Raw genomic sequence first — 20716 nt, 5'->3', positions numbered from 1 at the left:
AATGGAACATCTCACATGCAATTTGGCCAAAATTGCCTTCTTTCAATAAAGTGATATGTATTAGAGAGAGAAAAAAAAAAAAAATCAAAGCTGACCGATGTTGTCTTAACCGCAGTTAATTCAAACTACTTGACCATGTGGTTGCGTCAAGTTAGATCATCACCGAGTACCATTTTCTATGTTATTTGCTACACAGTATAAACCCCTCATTTTTTTCATTATCTTTTCACCTTAATCTTGAATTGATAGTTCTTCAACCAGACTAAAATTGACAAATGCTACCAACAATGTTCACCGAATATAAAACTAAAGCGGACCTTGAATATTCAGAAGCTCACGAGTCACCCACCAAAGTTCGCTAGTGTTTATTCAATTGTCTAATTCACACTAAAAAAATAACAGCATCATCTCAACCATGCAAAGACACACAAGAGAGAGAAAGGGATGATAGAAAGCCGATATGCATACCAGCTGCTGGTGAGTCCTTTGTTTTGTTTTCATTAACAAAAAAAGAGAAGTGCTCGCTTTTGCCACTTTAGAGTGCATCAAATTTTTTGCACATACTTTAACATAATGGTTTGACATCAAGACACTAAACCATGAGCAGCGTTTTTTCTTAGTTCTGACTAAAAGATTAAAAAAATTAAGCAGCTGCCTTCTCAATTACTTCTCAATCTCAAAATTACACTTTTGGGATCATCACACAATAAATCGAACCGGACACAATAAAATGCATCCTATTCACTTGATAGTTGATTGATACATTAAAAGCATCAAAAGAACGATACCCGCTACAGCAATTCTCATTACTTGACCGCATGAATCCCTTGGATTTTTATTGCTGTCCTTTCGTCTCTCTAAAACATGAATTGACAGCTCTTGAACCACAGACTAAAATTGACAATTGCAAACCATGGCTCTAAAAACCAATCCAACGCAATATCTCACTCAGCATTGCAATCAATCAGAGATAAAAATTATGACAAACCTTGTTCACATACCAACAATGTTCACAAAATGTAAAACTAAAGTAGACCTTGATTTAAGCATATAAAAGGAGACTCAGATTCACCTTTTTCAAGCAGAAAAGTGAACATGACAACCATGGCTGCAACAAAAGAGCTCAAAATCAAAAGCTCCCGAGTCACCCACCCAACGTTAGATAATGTTCATTCAATTATCCGATTTTCATTAAAAAAATAACAGCATCATCACAGCCATGCAAAGACCCACGAGACAAAAAAAGAGATGATAGAAAGAAAGGTATAGCTATTGACAAACAAGGGTCAGCTCTGCAATCAATCAGAGTAGCTCTCCAAGAGCTAAGCCTCACCCTTCACTGGAAAAATCTCCTCGCAGCAAACAGAACCTAAACAAAGATATTTAGAGAAATGGAGGCCCAGATCAGATAGCCTCAGTATCAAACAAGAAAGAAACACCACCACATCATGGCTGCAGCCAATAGCTATCAGGAAAATAGGGTAAAACCCATATTTAAGGACTGCCAAAGGCTGTCTAAGTTCAGGAACCACGAGTGGACTTAAGCCGCTGCTTCAAAAGCCTACCCCGCCCAAGGATGGGTGTTTCTTTTCTAATCTGATTTTAGGTCACTGATAATATCGTCATAGCCTCATTAAGTTACTAAAACTTCCAATCATTACATCCAAACAAAGGGTAGAAGTTGCAAAGTTCAGTGCATTTGGCCTCTCTATATGTACAGGGAGAAGGAGCTGTTGGCAAATAAGAAGATAAATCACAGGCTCCACTTTTTATCAGAGAGATGAAGTCGACCACCCTGAATCCTTCAATCTCACTGAGAGTAAAACCTCATTCTTAAACAATGAGCTAAAATTTCCACTGTACAAAAAACAGAGAAGTGCTCGCTTTTTTTTCAAGTGCATCATATATTTTTGCACATACTTTAACATAATGCTTTGACATTAAGACAAAACCATAAATACCATTTCTCACTAGTTTTTTGATTAAAAGATTAAAAAAATTAACAAGCAGCATTCACAATTACTTCTCAATCTCACAATTTTGTGCTTTTAGGATCACCACTACCACCACACACATGCAAAACATCCGTGTACAATAAATCAAACCAGACACAATAGAATGCATCCTATTCACTTGATAGTTGATTGATACATTAAAAGCATCAAGAGTGATACCTGCCACAGCAATTCTCATTACTTAGCAGCATAAATCCCTCACATTTTTATCGTTGCCTTTTCATCTCTCTAAAACTTGAATTGATAGTTCTTGAACCAGACTAAAATTGACAATTGCAAAGCATGGTTCTAAAATTATCTCACTCACCATTGCAAGATTAAGAAACAAGGATTAAAAATAACCAACAATGTTCACAAAATGTAAAACTAAAGTCAGACCTTGATTTAAGCATATAAAAGGTGAACATGACAACCATGGCTGCAACAAAAGAGCTCAATGTCAGAAGCTCACGAGTCACCCACCCAATGGTCACTAGTGTTCCTTCAATTGTCTAATTTTCACTAGAAAAATAACAGCATCATCTCAGCCATGCAAAGACACACAAGAGAAAGACAGATATGATAGAAAGATGGATATAGATATTGACAAGGGTCAGCTCTGCAATCAATCAGAGTAGCTCTCCAAGAGCGAAGCCTCACCCTTTGATTGAAATATATCCCCGGAAACAAGCAGAACCTAAAATGAGAGAGATTTGGAGAAATGGAGGCTCGGATCATATAAGCCTTTGTATCAAACAAGAAAGAAACACCACCACATCATGGCTGCAGCCAAGAGCTACCAGGGTAAAACCTGTATTTAAGGACTGCTAAAGGTTATCTAACCTCAGGGAAGAGTGAAATTAAGCCACTACTTCCGAAGGCTACCCCCACCAGACGATGGGTGTTTCTTTTCTAGTCTGATTTTAGGTCACTGATAATATCATCATAGCCTCGTTAAGTTACTAAACCTTCTAATCATTCCATCCAAAAAAAGGGTAAAAGTGCAGTGTTCAGGGTAAAATTTATGCATTGGCCTCTCTGTATGTACAGGGAGAAGGGGCTGTTGGCAAAATAAGGGACAAATCACAGGCTTCGCTTCTTATCACCACCCTGAAACCCTCAACCTCACTGAGAGCAAAACCTCGTTCTCAAACTAATGAGCTAAAATTTTGCAATGTATTAAAAAGAGAGAGAAAGAAAGAGATGAAGTGAGGCTCAGATTCGCCTTTAATCAAACAACAAAAGGAACAAAGCGAATGTGGCTGCAATGATGGGATCTATCTACAAGAGATGGAAAAATATTCACATTGCCCCGCCAAACAATCGAAATTGTTCCTTTAACGTTTGGATCTTGCACTCTAGAAAATAAGAGTCGTCATAGCCTCTTTGTAAGCAGCAACAGAACCTTGGCAGAGATTGAACGTATCAGATCTCCGATCAAGATTACGCTGGTAATATAGTATTAATGGAACAGAGAGAGTAATAATTGACAATATACATACATACACATACGTGGTTGTTTTATAAACCGACGGTGAAATCATCGGCTCCGCAGTCGTTCAGAGAGGAGCAAGTTATGTGTTGGCAAAATCATAATAACTTCAAAAGATTAGGCGTTTTACGAAAATATTCCGCCAACTTGCCCTTGTTTTTTCAGTCAAAGGATAAACTCATCAAAAAAAGGAGAGAGAAACAGAGCAGAGCCAACTCTTTCATGAAGGGCAACGGAGAGTCGGAGACAAACCTACAGCTACAAGAAGGTGAAGAGCCATGGCTTATATAATTAATTGATTTTGATAATACGTAAGATTGATAAGCCAGGCCCAACTTAGCCCTTCAAGAAATCCACCAACGTGTATAAATGACGTTTTATTTGTTATTTTCTGGAATTTTTTTTATTACGATAATGTCATATTTGAATATCTCCAAATTGAAACAACTTTTTCCAGTAAACTAAATAAAGTAAAAGAAATTATTCTTCAAACAAACATTGACATCAAACAATTTTCCAACCAACAAATGAATAAAAATCCATCTAATTTTACGAAAAAACTAATCATCCATGTCTGGCTTCAAATGCTGAAGGATATTCCAGCATAAGTTGCAGCAAACCCTATATAAGCACATTGTTTGACTTATCTTTCAAATTTGCTAGAATTCAACGAATAAAAAAAAAAAAAATCAATAGGCAATTTTCAAAATCTATCCATAAAACAGCAGCTGAATGTAAAGGGAAAGAAACAAAGATCCTAAAAAAACTACAAATTGATACAAACAATCATGTCAAAGAAGCGGAACAAGCATCCAGCCCTGCAAAGCAAACTTTCAAAGACCAGAATGACACTCAAACAACTACGTAATAATTCCAAAATTAAATTCTCCTTCGGCAACATGCTAGCAATGAAAGCCAGAATGACAAAATAAAAATGTTCAAAATCAAGTGCGAGCATGAAGAAAATGGAACTGAAGTACCTGTTATGTTAACCTTTTTTATGTCTAGCCACATACAAGCCATAAAGAAAACAGGAAAAGAATACAAGGTTAAGCAGGCACCCTTTAGTTGTCAAAATACAAGTTGGTCGATGTAGGCCAGAACACTATCAAGGAAGTCACAATTAATTAAAAGTATACAAGTTCACAATCAAAGTGAAACTACTAAGTGGGGATTCACTAGAACAACAGCAAATTATAACGTCACCATATCGTGTGACAAATCAGGAGAGCTAAAACATCATAGATGACTCAGACTCGTAGGACTGTGAAGCAAATGCATAAAAAGATTTTAACAAAAAGCAGAATCATTAGGAAGACACCTAGCAATGAAAGCCAGAATGACAAAATAAAAATGTTCAAAATCAAGTGCGAGCATGAAGAAAATGGAACTGAAGTACCTGTTATGTTAACCTTTTTTATGTCTAGCCGCATACAAGCCATAAAGAAAACAGGAAAAGAATACAAGGTTAAGCAGGCACCCTTTAGTTGTCAAAATACAAGTTGGTCGATGTAGGCCAGAACACTATCAAGGAAGTCACAATTAATTAAGAGTATACAAGTTCACAATCAAAGTGAAACTACTAAGTGGGGATTCACTAGAACAGCAGCAAATTATAACGTCACCATATCGTGTGACAAATCAGGAGAGCTAAAACATCATAGATGACTCAGACTCGTAGGACTGTGAAGCAAATGCATAAAAAGATTTTAACAAAAAGCAGAATCATTAGGAAGACACCTAGCAATGAAAGCCAGAATGACAAAATAAAAATGTTCAAAATCAAGTGCGAGCATGAAGAAAATGGAACTGAAGTACCTGTTATGTTAACCTTTTTTATGTCTAGCCACATACAAGCCATAAAGAAAACAGGAAAAGAATACAAGGTTAAGCAGGCACCCTTTAGTTGTCAAAATACAAGTTGGTCGATGTAGGCCAGAACACTATCAAGGAAGTCACAATTAATTAAGAGTATACAAGTTCACAATCAAAGTGAAACTACTAAGTGGGGATTCACTAGAACAGCAGCAAATTATAACGTCACCATATCGTGTGACAAATCAGGAGAGCTAAAACATCATAGATGACTCAGACTCGTAGGACTGTGAAGCAAATGCATAAAAAGATTTTAACAAAAAGCAGAATCATTAGGAAGACACCTAGCTGAATATGATACACTGCCTACTATTTGTTCATGTACTATAGATCATAACAGAAACGATAAACTAGCATCCTACTCAATTGATACATCAAAAGCATCAAGAAGGATGCCTACCACGACAATCCTTCATAAATTATAACTTCATTCTCACGGTTGGCCTTCTACGAACACAGACCAAAATTGAAAATCTTAGTGCAACATATTGGTAAAAAAAAGTTCAATATAAAATATATACATAAATAAACTCACAAATTTGATTTTTTAATATTGAATTTTCATGTTCAGTATCAACTACAATTTAACATGACTAAATCAAATTATATGCTTTAAATTAATTTAGACCAAACAAACAAAGGATAGTAACATCACATCCACAGCTAAGGCCAAGAGCTATTTGTCAAACAGACAAAGCAAAATCAGAAGCCAAAAGTCATCCAGCCAATGGTCGCATCTATTGCCTACAATCAAAGTCACCCAGAAAATGGTATCATCGCAGCCACCAATACATAAACAGATAATATGAGTTAAATTAATTTAGACCAAACAAACAAAGGACAGTAACATCACATCCACGGCTAAGGCCAAGAGATATTTGTCAAACAGACAAAGCAAAATCAGAAGCTCAAAATCATACAGCCAATGGTCGCATCTATTCCCTACAATCAAAGTCATACAGCAAATGGTATCATCACAGCCTCAAATACACATGCACATACACATACAAATGATATAATTTAAATTAATTTAGACAACAAACAAAGGATAGTTACATCACAGCCACGGCTATTTGTCAAACAGATAAAGCAAAATCAGAAGCTCAAGCTCATCAAGCCAATGGTCGAATCTATTCCCTACACTCAAAGACACACAGCAAATGGTATCATCACAGCCGCAAATACACATGCACATACACATACAAATGATATAATTTAAATTAATTTAGACCAAACAAACAAAGGATAGTTACATCACATCCACGGCTAAGGCCAACAGCTATTTGTCAAACAGACAAAGCAAAATCAGAAGCTCAAGCTCATCAAGCCAACAGTCGAATCTATTCCCCACACTCAAAGACACACAGCAAATGGTATCATCACAGCCTCAAATACACATGCACATACACAGACTGAGAGATACTGCTGAATAAAGGGACACTTCGGTTTTATAATTTTTAGAAAAATATTTTCCAAGAAAAGGCCCAAACGGAAGCAGAGAAATCTGTAGAAAGAGAAGGCTCAGATAATATATGCTTTCAGATCGGACAGGACAGAAACACCACAACACCAGGGCTGCAACAACAAAAGGTTGCCTCGCCAAGAAATTGAGTATTTCTCCTCGAGTCTAACTTTTCAGGCTCACTGAAGATATCATTATAGCCTCGCCAGTCCAAGACAGCTACTCACACACACAAGAAAGAAAGCAGACATATTGGTATAAGGGCTGTTGCCAACATAAGAAACGCAATCAGTAATCACTGGCTCCGCTACCTATCAGAGAGGACAGATTGGACCACCCTGAAATCAACTGCCTCTCACTGAGAGCAAAGCCTCGTACTTAAATCATTCACCCGCAATCTTAACAAAATTCATGCAAAAGCAATCGCGAATGTTTTTTTATAAAAATGTTCAAAATCAAGCTGAAGTACCTGTTATGTTAACCTTTTTTTTCATGGCTAGCCATATAATACCTATCAGGAAAACGGGAAAAATACAAGAGTAAGCAGGCAGCCATTAGTTGTCAAAATATAAGTTAGTGGATATAGGCCAGAACAACAAAGAAATCTGCAGAAAGGGAAGGCCCAAACAGAAACAGACAAATCTCTAGAAAGAGAAGGCTCAGATCAGATATGCTTTCAAATCGGACAGGACAGAAACACCACAACACCAGGGCTGCAACAACAAAAGGTTGCCTCGCCAAGAAATTGAGCATTTCACCTCCACTCTGACTTTTCAGGCTCACTGAATATATCATCATAGCCTCGCCGGTTCCAGACAGCCACTCACGCACACAAGAAACAAAGTAGACATATTGGTATAAGGGCTGTTGCCAACATAAGAAACGCAATCAGTAATCACTGGATCCGCTACCTATCAGAGAGGACAGATTAGACCACCCTGAAATCAACTGCCTCTCACTGAGAGCAAAGCCTCGTACTTAAATCATTCACCCGCAATCTTAACAAAATTCATGCAAAAGCAATCGCGAATGTTTTTTTATAAAAATGTTCAAAATCAAGCTGAAGTACCTGTTATGTTAACCTTTTTATTCATGGCTAGCCATATAATACCTATCAGGAAAACAGGAAAAATATAAGAGTAAGCAGGCAGCCATTAGTTGTCAAAATATAAGTTAGTGGATATAGGCCAGAACAACAAAGAAATCTGCAGAAAGGGAAGGCCCAAACAGAAACAGACAAATCTCTAGAAAGAGAAGGCTCAGATCAGATATGCTTTCAAATCGGACAGGACAGAAACACCACAACACCAGGGCTGCAACAACAAAAGGTTGCCTCCCCAAGAAATTGAGCATTTCACCTCCAGTCTGACTTTTCAGGCTCACTGAATATATCATCATAGCCTCGCCGGTTCCAGACAGCCACTCACGCACACAAGAAACAAAGTAGACATATTGGTATAAGGGCTGTTGCCAACATAAGAAACGCAATCAGTAATCACTGGCTCCGCTACCTATCAGAGAGGACAGATTAGACCACCCTGAAATCAACTGCCTCTCACTGAGAGCAAAGCCTCGTACTTAAATCATTCACCCGCAATCTTAACAAAATTCATGCAAAAGCAATCGCGAATGTTTTTTTATAAAAATGTTCAAAATCAAGCTGAAGTACCTGTTATGTTAACCTTTTTATTCATGGCTAGCCATATAATACCTATCAGGAAAACAGGAAAAATATAAGAGTAAGCAGGCAGCCATTAGTTGTCAAAATATAAGTTAGTGGATATAGGCCAGAACAACAAAGAAATCTGCAGAAAGGGAAGGCCCAAACAGAAACAGACAAATCTCTAGAAAGAGAAGGCTCAGATCAGATATGCTTTCAAATCGGACAGGACAGAAACACCACAACACCAGGGCTGCAACAACAAAAGGTTGCCTCGCCAAGAAACAAAGTAGACATATTGGTATAAGGGCTCTTGCCAACATAAGAAACGCAATCAGTAATCACTGGCTCCGCTACCTATCAGAGAGGACAGATTAGACCACCCTAAAATCAACAGCTTCTCACTGAGAGCAAAGCCTCGTACTTAAATCATTCACCCGCAATCTTAACAAAATTCAAGCAAAAGCAATCGCAAATGTTTTTTTATAAAAATGTTCAAAATCAAGCTGAAGTACCTGTTATGTTAACCCTTTTTTTCATGGCTAGCCATATAATACCTATCAGGAAAACGGGAAAAATACAAGAGTAAGCAGGCAGCCATTAGTTGTCAAAATATAAGTTAGTGGATATAGGCCAGAACAACAAAGAAATCTGCAGAAAGGGAAGGCCCAAACAGAAACAGACAAATCTCTAGAAAGAGAAGGCTCAGATCAGATATGCTTTCAAATCGGACAGGACAGAAACACCACAACACCAGGGCTGCAACAACAAAAGGTTGCCTCGCCAAGAAATTGAGCATTTCTCCTCCAGTCTGACTTTTCAGGCTCACTGAATATATCATCATAGCCTCGCCGGTCCCAGACAGCCACTCACACACACAAGAAACAAAGTAGACATATTGGTATAAGGGCTGCTGCCAACATAAGAAACACAATCAGTAATCACTGGCTCCGCTACCTATCAGAGAGGACAGATTCGACCACCCTGAAATCAACTGCCTCTCACTGAGAGCAAAGCCTCGTACTTAATCATTCACCCGCAATCTTAACAAAATTCATGCAAAAGCAATCGCGAATGTTTTCTTTATAAAAATGTTCAAAATCAAGTTGAAGTACCTGTTATGTTAAACCTTTTTTTTTTTGGCTAGCCATATAATACTTATCAGGAAAACAGGAAAAATATAAGAGTAAGCAGGCAGCCATTAGTTGTCAAAATATAAGTTAGTGGATATAGGCCAGAACAACAAAGAAATCTGCAGAAAGGGAAGGCCCAAACAGAAACAGAGAAATCTATAGAAAGAGAAGGCTCAGATCAGATATGCTTTCAAATCGGACAGGACAGAAACACCACAACACCAGGGCTGCAACAACAAAAGGTTGCCTCGCCAAGAAATTGAGCATTTCACCTCCAGTCTGACTTTTCAGGCTCACTGAATATATCCAACATAAGAAACGCAATTAGTAATCACTGGCTCCGCTACCTATCAGAGAGGACAGATTAGACCACCCTGAAATCAACTGCCTCACACTGAGAGCAAAGCCTCGTACTTAAATCATTCACCCGCAATCTTAACAAAATTCATGCAAAAGCAATCGCGAATGTTTTTTTTATAAAAATGTTCAAAATCAAGTTGAAGTACCTGTTATGTTAACCTTTTTTTTCATGGCTAGCCATATAATACCTATCAGGAAAACAGGAAAAATACAAGAGTAAGCAGGCAGCCATTAGTTGTCAAAATATAAGTTAGTGTATATAGGCCAGAACAACAAAGAAATCTGCAGAAAGGGCAGCCCCAAACAGAAACAGAGAAATCTATAGAAAGAGAAGGCTCAGATCAGATATGCTTTCAAATCGGACAGGACAGAAACACCACAACACCAGGGCTGCAACAACAAAAGGTTGCCTCGCCAAGAAATTGAGCATTTCACCTCCAGTCTGACTTTTCAGGCTCACTGAATATATCATCATAGCCTCGCCGGTTCCAGACAGCCACTCACGCACACAAGAAACAAAGTAGACATATTGGTATAAGGGCTGTTGCCAACATAAGAAACGCAATCAGTAATCACTGGCTCCGCTACCTATCAGAGAGGACAGATTCAACCACCCTGAAATCAACTGCCTCTCACTGAGAGCAAAGCCTCGTACTTAAATCATTCACCCGCAATCTTAACAAAATTCATGCAAAAGCAATCGCGAATGTTTTTTTATAAAAATGTTCAAAATCAAGTTGAAGTACCTGTTATGTTAACCTTTTTTTTCATGGCTAGCCATATAATACCTATCAGGAAAACAGGAAAAATACAAGAGTAAGCAGGCAGCCATTAGTTGTCAAAATATAAGTTAGTGGATATAGGCCAGAACAACAAAGAAATCTGCAGAAAGGGAAGCCCCAAACAGAAACAGAGAAATCTATAGAAAGAGAAGGCTCAGATCAGATATGCTTTCAAATCGGACAGGACAGAAATACCACAACACCAGGGCTGCAACAATAAAAGGTTGCCTCGCCAAGAAATTGAGCATTTCACCTCCAGTCTGACTTTTCAGGCTCACTGAATATATCATCATAGCCTCGCCGGTTCCAGACAGCCACTCACACACATAAGAAACAAAGTTGACATATTGGTATAAGGGCTGTTGCCAACATAAGAAACGCAATCAGTAATCACTGGCTCCGCTACCTATCAGAGAGGACAGATTCAACCACCCTGAAATCAACTGCCTCTCACTGAGAGCAAAGCCTCGTACTTAAATCATTCACCCGCAATCTTAACAAAATTCATGCAAAAGCAATCGCGAATGTTTTTTTATAAAAATGTTCAAAATCAAGTTGAAGTACCTGTTATGTTAACCTTTTTTTTCATGGCTAGCCATATAATACCTATCAGGAAAACAGGAAAAATACAAGAGTAAGCAGGCAGCCATTAGTTGTCAAAATATAAGTTAGTGGATATAGGCCAGAACAACAAAGAAATCTGCAGAAAGGGAAGCCCCAAACAGAAACAGCGAAATCTATAGAAAGAGAAGGCTCAGATCAGATATGCTTTCAAATCGAACAGGACAGAAACACCACAACACCAGGGCTGCAACAACAAAAGGTTGCCTCGCCAAGAAATTGAGCATTTCACCTCCAGTCTGACTTTTCAGGCTCACTGAATATATCCAACATAAGAAACGCAATCAGTAATCACTGGCTCCGCTACCTATCAGAGAGGACAGATTAGACCACCCTGAAATCAACTGCCTCACACTGAGAGCAAAGCCTCGTACTTAAATCATTCACCCGCAATCTTAACAAAATTCATGCAAAAGCAATCGCGAATGTTTTTTTTATAAAAATGTTCAAAATCAAGTTGAAGTACCTGTTATGTTAACCTTTTTTTTCATGGCTAGCCATATAATACCTATCAGGAAAACAGGAAAAATACAAGAGTAAGCAGGCAGCCATTAGTTGTCAAAATATAAGTTAGTGTATATAGGCCAGAACAACAAAGAAATCTGCAGAAAGGGCAGCCCCAAACAGAAACAGAGAAATCTATAGAAAGAGAAGGCTCAGATCAGATATGCTTTCAAATCGGACAGGACAAAAACACCACAACACAAGGGCTGCAACAACAAAAGGTTGCCTCGCCAAGAAATTGAGCATTTCACCTCCAGTCTGACTTTTCAGGCTCACTGAATATATCATCATAGCCTCGCCGGTCCCAGACAGCCACTCACACACACAAGAAACAAAGTAGACATATTGGTATAAGGGCTGCTGCCAACATAAGAAACACAATCAGTAATCACTGGCTCCGCTACCTATCAGAGAGGACAGATTCGACCACCCTGAAATCAACTGCCTCTCACTGAGAGCAAAGCCTCGTACTTAATCATTCACCCGCAATCTTAACAAAATTCATGCAAAAGCAATCGCGAATGTTTTCTTTATAAAAATGTTCAAAATCAAGTTGAAGTACCTGTTATGTTAAACCTTTTTTTTCTTGGCTAGCCATATAATACTTATCAGGAAAACAGGAAAAATACAAGAGTAAGCAGGCAGCCATTAGTTGTCAAAATATAAGTTAGTGGATATAGGCCAGAACAACAAAGAAATCTGCAGAAAGGGAAGGCCCAAACAGAAACAGAGAAATCTATAGAAAGAGAAGGCTCAGATCAGATATGCTTTCAAATCGGACAGGACAGAAACACCACAACACCAGGGCTGCAACAACAAAAGGTTGCCTCGCCAAGAAATTGAGCATTTCACCTCCAGTCTGACTTTTCAGGCTCACTGAATATATCCAACATAAGAAACGCAATTAGTAATCACTGGCTCCGCTACCTATCAGAGAGGACAGATTAGACCACCCTGAAATCAACTGCCTCACACTGAGAGCAAAGCCTCGTACTTAAATCATTCACCCGCAATCTTAACAAAATTCATGCAAAAGCAATCGCGAATGTTTTTTTTATAAAAATGTTCAAAATCAAGTTGAAGTACCTGTTATGTTAACCTTTTTTTTCATGGCTAGCCATATAATACCTATCAGGAAAACAGGAAAAATACAAGAGTAAGCAGGCAGCCATTAGTTGTCAAAATATAAGTTAGTGTATATAGGCCAGAACAACAAAGAAATCTGCAGAAAGGGCAGCCCCAAACAGAAACAGAGAAATCTATAGAAAGAGAAGGCTCAGATCAGATATGCTTTCAAATCGGACAGGACAGAAACACCACAACACCAGGGCTGCAACAACAAAAGGTTGCCTCGCCAAGAAATTGAGCATTTCACCTCCAGTCTGACTTTTCAGGCTCACTGAATATATCATCATAGCCTCGCCGGTTCCAGACAGCCACTCACGCACACAAGAAACAAAGTAGACATATTGGTATAAGGGCTGTTGCCAACATAAGAAACGCAATCAGTAATCACTGGCTCCGCTACCTATCAGAGAGGACAGATTCAACCACCCTGAAATCAACTGCCTCTCACTGAGAGCAAAGCCTCGTACTTAAATCATTCACCCGCAATCTTAACAAAATTCATGCAAAAGCAATCGCGAATGTTTTTTTATAAAAATGTTCAAAATCAAGTTGAAGTACCTGTTATGTTAACCTTTTTTTTCATGGCTAGCCATATAATAGCTATCAGGAAAACAGGAAAAATACAAGAGTAAGCAGGCAGCCATTAGTTGTCAAAATATAAGTTAGTGGATATAGGCCAGAACAACAAAGAAATCTGCAGAAAGGGAAGGCCCAAACAGAAACAGACAAATCTCTAGAAAGAGAAGGCTCAGATCAGATATGCTTTCAAATCGGACAGGACAGAAACACCACAACACCAGGGCTGCAACAACAAAAGGTTGCCTCGCCAGGAAATTGAGCATTTCTCCTCCAGTCTGACTTTTCAGGCTCACTGAATATATCATCATAGCCTCGCCGGTCCCAGACAGCCACTCATACACACAAGAAACAAAGTAGACATATTGGTATAAGGGCTGGTGCCAACATAAGAAACGCAATCAGTAATCACTGGCTCCGCTACCTATCAGAGAAGACAGATTCAACCACCCTGAAATCAACTGCCTTTCACTGAGAGCAAAGCCTCGTACTTAAATCATTCACCCGCAATCTTAACAAAATTCATGCAAAAGCAATCGCAAATGTTTTTTTATAAAAATGTTCAAAATCAAGTTGAAGTACCTGTTATGTTAAACCTTTTTTTCATGGCTAGCCATATAATAGCTATCAGGAAAACAGGAAAAATACAAGAGTAAGCAGGCAGCCATTAGTTGTCAAAATATAAGTTAGTGGATATAGGCTAGAACAACAAAGAAATCTGCAGAAAGGGAAGCCCAAACAGAAACAGACAAATCTATAGAAAGAGAAGGCTCAGATCAGATATGCTTTGAGATCAGACAGGACAGAAACACCACAACACCAGGGCTGCGACAACAAAAGGTTGCCTCGCCAAGTAATTGAGTATTTCTCCTCTAGTCTGACTTTTCAGGCCCACTGAATATACCATCATTGCCTCGCCAGTCCCAGACAGCCACTCACACACACAAGAAAGAAAGCAGACATATTCGTATAAGGGCTGTTGCCAACATCAGAAACTTAATCAGTAGTCACGGGCTCCGCTACCTATCAGAGAGGACAGAGTCAACCACCCTGAAACCAACCGCCTCTCACTGAGAGCAAAGCCTCGTACACTTAAATCATTCACCAGCAATCTTAACAAAATTCATGCAAAAGCAATTGCGAATTTTTTTTGGAAAAATGTACAAAATCAAGTGCGAGCAAGAAAAGGAACTGAAGTTGAAGTACCTGTTATCTTAATCTTTTTTTATGGCTAGCCAGATACAAGCCATCAGGAAAACAGTAAAAATACAAGAGCAAGCAGGCAGCCATTACTTGTCAAAATATAAGTTGGTGGATATAGGCCAGAACAGCAGAGAAATCTGTAGAAAGACAAGGCCCCAACAGAAACAGAGAAATCTGTAGAAAGAGAAGGCTCAGAACAGATATGCTTTCAAATCGGACAGGACAGAAACACCACAACACCAGGGCTGCAACAACAAAAGGCTGCCTCGCCAAGAAATTGAGTATTTCTCCTCCAGTCTGACTTTTCAGGCTCACTGAATATATCATCATAGCCTCGCCGGTCCCAGACAGCCACTCACACACACAAGAAACAAAGTAGACATATTGGTATAAGGGCTGTTGCCAACATAAGAAACGCAATCACTAATCACTGGCTCCGCTACCTATCAGAGAGGACAGATTCAACCACCCTGAAATCAACTGCCTCTCACTGAGAGCAAAGCCTCGTACTTAAATCATTGGTACAGCAATCTTAAGGTAAACATATTTCATGCAAAAGCAATTGGGAATTTTTTATTTTAGAAAAAAAAAATAACAGAACAAAAATCGAAGAAAATAAAGAGCGAGAGATTGGGGTCAGATTCACCTTTAATCAGACAAGAAAAGGAACAAAGGGATTGCGGCTGCAGAAATGGAGCTCTCTATTTGAGAAAAGGAAAAAGCCATTGTCGAATAGAATCTCCATACTGCCCCGCCAGCGATCAAACTATTCCTTAATGTCTTTCGTTTGCACTCTAAAACCTAAAAATTGTCACAGCCTCTTTACAAGAAAGAAAGCCCGAAAAAGAAGAAAATGATGATGATAATGATCTATTTATCTATATATATACACACAGACAAACGGCGGCTATTACACAAACGATGTTTAAATCATCGGCTCCGCAGTCGTTCAGGAAGGCGGAGCAACCGCCTTGTCTGCCGTCTCTCTGAGGGCAAAGGCTCATTCTTAAGAGTGCGTACAATGGGCGCATCTTGCATTTTATTTATTTATTTACATATTTTGTGGTAACTTCGTGTTTTCATTTTATTTTATTCCGTGATTACCCTTTTGAGTGTGCGACGTAGGGCGGTGGAGCATAACGGTAACTTGGTCATTAAAATATTATTTTAAAATTTTAAAATATTATGATGTATATGGATAAAACTGGGATGGCAATAAGGGTAATTTGGTAAATAAAATCATACGCGCGTAGAATTCTCCTCCTATCACTTGCATCATAAATGCAAACAGAACAGTGCCAAGTTCATATGTATACGACATAGCTTCTCATTCGATTCCCTGGTAAAATAGATAAATAAATAAAATAAAAGTTTTGAATCAAGAAATAGTTACACAATCCATTTCATTCAGAATCAAAACCCTTGATCAATCCTTTATTCATTCCTATGGCTTCACATCAAGGCAGCAAACAGTTCTTTTACAACTAATGCAAGTTCAACCGGTTAAACCAAAACAACTTAATTAGCCTAACCTGCAGTGATAGAATTTTACGAGATATCGGCTTGATCAAGCGTATCTACCAAAACCATCCTTCTAGGGAACCTCGGAGGCAGTCTCAAATACATAGCATCCTCAATCTCAATTGGCAAATGCGTTGCAACAAACACAATCCCTCCCTTCTTTCTATGCTCTGCAATAATATATTCGAGCAATTTTACCCCTTCATCATCTAATGCGACAGAAGGCTCATCCGGTAACCAAATTGGTTGGTCAATGGCCAGTAGTATTGCAAGTTGCAGCCTCTTCCGTTGGCCCATTGACAGCATTCTTGCCTTCTCTTTTGCCAATCTTCCGAGCCCTATCAACTCAATAGTAGGCATAGAATTCTGTTGCTTGCCTTCAAGAATCTCAAACCGCTGAACATTGTCATGGACAGTAAACTTTTGTTTGATGGCATCTTTCAAGGAGAGCCATTTAAGTTAAAGCTTATATTTTTGGAAAACTCCAGATTCTGTCACGTCATGACCATTCCAGAGGATCTGACCTGCAAAAGACTTAGAAAATCCAGCCAGCATACGTAAGAATGTGGTCCTGCCTGAGCCATTGCTACCGGTTAGAACAAGTGCACCTCCATCATGAACAGAGACGTTTACGTGTCGCAAGATTTGTTGGCCATTTATCATGCAGGAGACATTGTCAAGAAGGATCTAAGGAAGTGGTGGCTTTCAAAGAGACATCAAGCTTTAAAAATAAAAAGGAGTTTTGGTACTTCCAATTTTGCAGACTTTCACTGTTTAGAATCTGAAGACGATGCTAGAAGCCAAGCCTATCAATCCTCTAAAGTAATATCTTGTAGAACAACACTTAACCCTACGATAACTTTAATGCGAGTGGGGAAAAATAAAAGAAACCTGACATCATATACAATGAAAGCAAATCATTAGTTTGAAGGTGGACTGGAAAAGGGGGGGGGGGGGGGGGGGGAACTAAAAGTAGATCACTGCGCAAAATAAAGTTCAAAATAGTAAGGCAAATGTGTTATATAATGAAACTAGTTGCTAGTCAATATTTTGGAAATAGATTTCATTTGAACCAAAGAAGGAAGATTAATTGTAGGTTACTTCGCAAAATGATATTATGCAAATCAACTAAACAAATTAGCAAAATCCAAGAGAGCAAACTGAATTGAACTTTGTACATATAAACGAAAACTGAACATGAACTAAGCAAACAACAGAGACACAGAGCTTTAACAATTTGCTTCGAATCTATTAGCAAATGAGAATTAAGCTACCAAATCCCATTTAAAAGATCAGAAGACAAGATCAAGAAATATTGAAAGACTGACAACAGTCAATCATATTCTCAAGATAGCTTTGTATAAAGTAAGATGAAAAACAACTAATTTGTTATTAGAGAGCGGTTTCGACATAAAGAAAAATGAAAAACAACTCCATTCTTTATTAGGATAATGCACCGCAAAATTGGTTACGAGCATGCTTCAACCACTTCTAAATGCTTTCATTAACATCCAAAGATAATAATTCACAAATAAAAGGATCTTTGGCCTTAGAGACCTCAAGTATTATTATTCTTGACACTTGCAAGTTGCATCCCCTAATATATTTCTATATGCAAAAATAGAATTTGAAGTAAGCTGTAAATAATCGAAATAATTTTATAGGCTTTCAAAATGAAATGTGAAGGAAACTGATGAATAATGATACTAAATCAACAAAAAAATCGATCTCTAATGATGACAAGTATTGAAAAATCTCCATTCAAGTGCATTCAATCAAATGATTCTCAGAATTTTAACAATTGCTTGCATATGTCACTAATCACTAAATTAATATCAAAGGGTTAATAAAATAGAACAATTTCAAAAATTAAAACAGTAAAATTTGTATGTGCCATACTCTTGACAGATAAAATGGGTATTCAGACATTAGGCCGAATGGTCCCATGGTTCTAAATCAATTTCCATTTTAGCCTTTCTATTTTTATTTTCTTCTTGTTTTTATGAAGTTTTGGTTTTGTTTCGTTATTATTGGCCAAGTTCAATTTCAAAAATTTATATAAATATATCAATATAGATAAGAAAGAAAAAATGGAGGAAAGTCATAATTATTTATCTCTCTCTATATATTAATCACAATAAGCTTGAAAAAAGAATTCTCAAATTGATGTAATCAAAATTTGTAGAAAAAAAAAAGGGTAAAAAAAAGAGATGTGGATATCAATCTTTTGAAACCTTAAACTGAACATGCTACATCTATGTTCAAATATAACCAATTTTCAGAAAAAAATGTAAAATCCACAGTCTTGGCGGAGTAGACCAGATCCTCAGACTCGTTTTTATCCATTCATTTTCATATAAAAGCTCACTCCTACTTCACTCTCCAATGCGCACTATCTCTTTGATCATCTTTCTCTACTGTAAAACCCCAAAAAAAGAAGAAAACAAGAAAACAAAAATGCATTCTTCTCTTCTTTTCTCTTTCTGCCTTCTTTTCTCCTCGGTCTCTGCTTTTAACATTACCAAAATGCTGAACCAATATTCCGATTACGGAACCTTTAACGATTTATTATCGAAAACGAGAATAGCTGAAGCCATTAACAGCCGCAGAACAATTACAGTTCTTGCCGTCGATAACGGTAATCTGGGCGCGCTTACCGGATATTCAACGGACGTTCAAAAGCATATCTTGGATCTCCATGTCGTCTTGGATTACTATGATGAAACAAAGCTTAAAAATATAAAGAAGAAAAGTGCATTGCTTACCACCCTTTATCAGTCTACTGGGTCAGCCAGAGGCCAACAAGGGTTTTTGAATGTAACGAACGATGGTGGTTCGATTCGTTTTGGTTCTGCTGTTAAAGGTTCTGGGCTCAACGCCAATTTGGTTGGATCCGTTACGTCACAGCCTTATAATATTTCCGTTTTGCAAGTTAGTAATATTATTATTCCTCAAGGTCTTGACACCTCAAATACACCACCACCGGCAAAGACACCGTCGCCATCAGAAGCTCCAGAACCGTCAGCTGAGACTCCTACACCTGAAGCACATTCTTCAGTTTCATCTCCTCCGGCTGGCGATAGTGCTGACGGTCCGTCTGCTGATGGTCCCGCGGCGGATAGTCCTCAGGGCGGTGCAACTGCCATTGGTGGGGCAGGAAATTGCATATTTGCTGTGATTTTCATGGTTTTGTTCTCTGCATGGGCTAGCTAAGAAGAGGGAGAAATTGAAGGTCAATTAGGACAATAAGAGAGTAGAAAGATTAGTTCTTTTTGCACTCACCAACTGAGGCTGTGTTGGTTGCTGTGTGCCTCTGTTAATTTCTGCTACATGTTTTTTTGGCGCTGGTTTTCTCCAGTTCAGTTCATTGTTTTGCCTTTAAAACTGTTTCATTTTGTAAGCCTTCTACCATAAATGGAATCAGAGATGAGTGCTTGATTCATTAGAAAACTATTGCCTCTTAATTCTTCATCTCCCTCTTCTTTTTTCTTTTTTTTTTTTTCGAAGTTTCTTCTTGCCTTTTTCTTTTTTCCCATCTATAACCACACGCCCACTGTGTTCCAACTACGTTCCGCTCAATTATTAAGGACCATATAGGGGTTACAGTAATTTTCATGCCCAAAACTTCTAACCAGAGATCTTTCCTTAAAGGGAACGAGCCCCAACCATATACTATTTTTGCCTTTAATTACAATGCGATGATTAACGTAGAAAAGAGAGATAAAAATAAATTGTTTAACATCTCTTATTATTTATAAGCTAGGGAAAAAAAAGGTTAAATAGAAACATGGATAATACATGACTGTTCCTAAAATTAAAAAACAAAAAAAAAAAAATATCAATTTTCAATCCAAGTGCCATCAAAGATTGAGTATATATATATTATAATTCACAACTATATATATGCATATAGATTTCACAAATTCACTTTCCATCAATTTCTTCCTTCAAGTCCAAATTTTCAACCAAACATAGAAGCTGTATATATTATAACATCAAATTTTACTTTATAAGGCAGACTTGGTAGAATGTATTGCAATGTGGGGTTTGAATAGAATTAATTTGTACCCCTAAAACTAGTTTTAGAAATGTGTTTGTACCTAAATATCCTCATCTGTGTGTAGTATTGTTCATTTAACAATTAACATTGCCCATGAATTGTTGAATTATAAGACATATCCATTAGATATTTATATTTTGAAATAAATTTTCTTTTTTTTACCAAGTATGGCAATTTATATTATTTTCTCTAAAAAAAATTAGGATGCGTTTGTTTCATGGTTGTAAATTACAATTAACACTTAGCAATTACATTATTAAAAGTGACTCACCTATGTCCAATCTTTTTATAACAATTTATATTTTTTTTTCTTTTGAATGAAGGTATTTCTTACGACTCAATGGA

At 37.8% G+C, this 20716-nt stretch overlaps 1 protein-coding gene, 1 long non-coding RNA gene and 1 pseudogene across 11 annotated transcripts; 1 reads left to right on the top strand and 2 right to left on the bottom strand.

The window, feature by feature from the left end:
• Positions 1-445: 445 nt before the first annotated feature.
• LOC149499328 (uncharacterized) lies at positions 446-15811 on the bottom strand. Of its 10 annotated transcripts, none has more exons than XR_016320503.1 (7): positions 11846-15811; positions 10723-11364; positions 10123-10164; positions 8999-9040; positions 8493-8534; positions 7893-7934; positions 446-7334 (listed from the first exon to the last, which is right to left on the bottom strand). It is a non-coding gene; the product is annotated as an uncharacterized LOC149499328 (long non-coding RNA). The 10 variants fall into 10 exon arrangements; XR_016320504.1 differs by having other exon boundaries at positions 10723-13011; positions 13570-15811; XR_016320505.1 differs by having other exon boundaries at positions 10723-15280; positions 15437-15811.
• A 404-nt stretch (positions 15812-16215) lies between these two features.
• LOC105630270 (ABC transporter I family member 1 pseudogene) lies at positions 16216-17028 on the bottom strand (annotated as a pseudogene).
• A 1658-nt stretch (positions 17029-18686) lies between these two features.
• On the top strand, positions 18687-19761 carry LOC105630388 (fasciclin-like arabinogalactan protein 14). The gene has a single exon (XM_012212188.4). The coding sequence runs from the start codon at positions 18697-18699 to the stop codon at positions 19522-19524; it is 828 nt and encodes a 275-aa protein (XP_012067578.4). The 5' UTR covers positions 18687-18696; the 3' UTR covers positions 19525-19761.
• Positions 19762-20716: the final 955 nt, after the last annotated feature.

Source organism: Jatropha curcas, chromosome 1 (genome assembly GCF_041381405.1).
Source record: "Jatropha curcas cultivar XTBG-Jc1 chromosome 1, XTBG_Jcur_1.0, whole genome shotgun sequence".
In the NCBI taxonomy this organism is placed as follows: Eukaryota; Viridiplantae; Streptophyta; class Magnoliopsida; order Malpighiales; family Euphorbiaceae; genus Jatropha; species Jatropha curcas.
The sequence above is the reverse complement of the archived record's forward strand: the minus strand, read 5'-3'. Positions and strand labels throughout refer to the sequence as shown.

Coding starts and splice junctions, on each gene's coding strand:
- LOC105630388 (XM_012212188.4), top strand. CDS start 18,697: ATGCGCACTATCTCTTTGATCATCTTTCTCTACTGTAAAACCCCAAAA.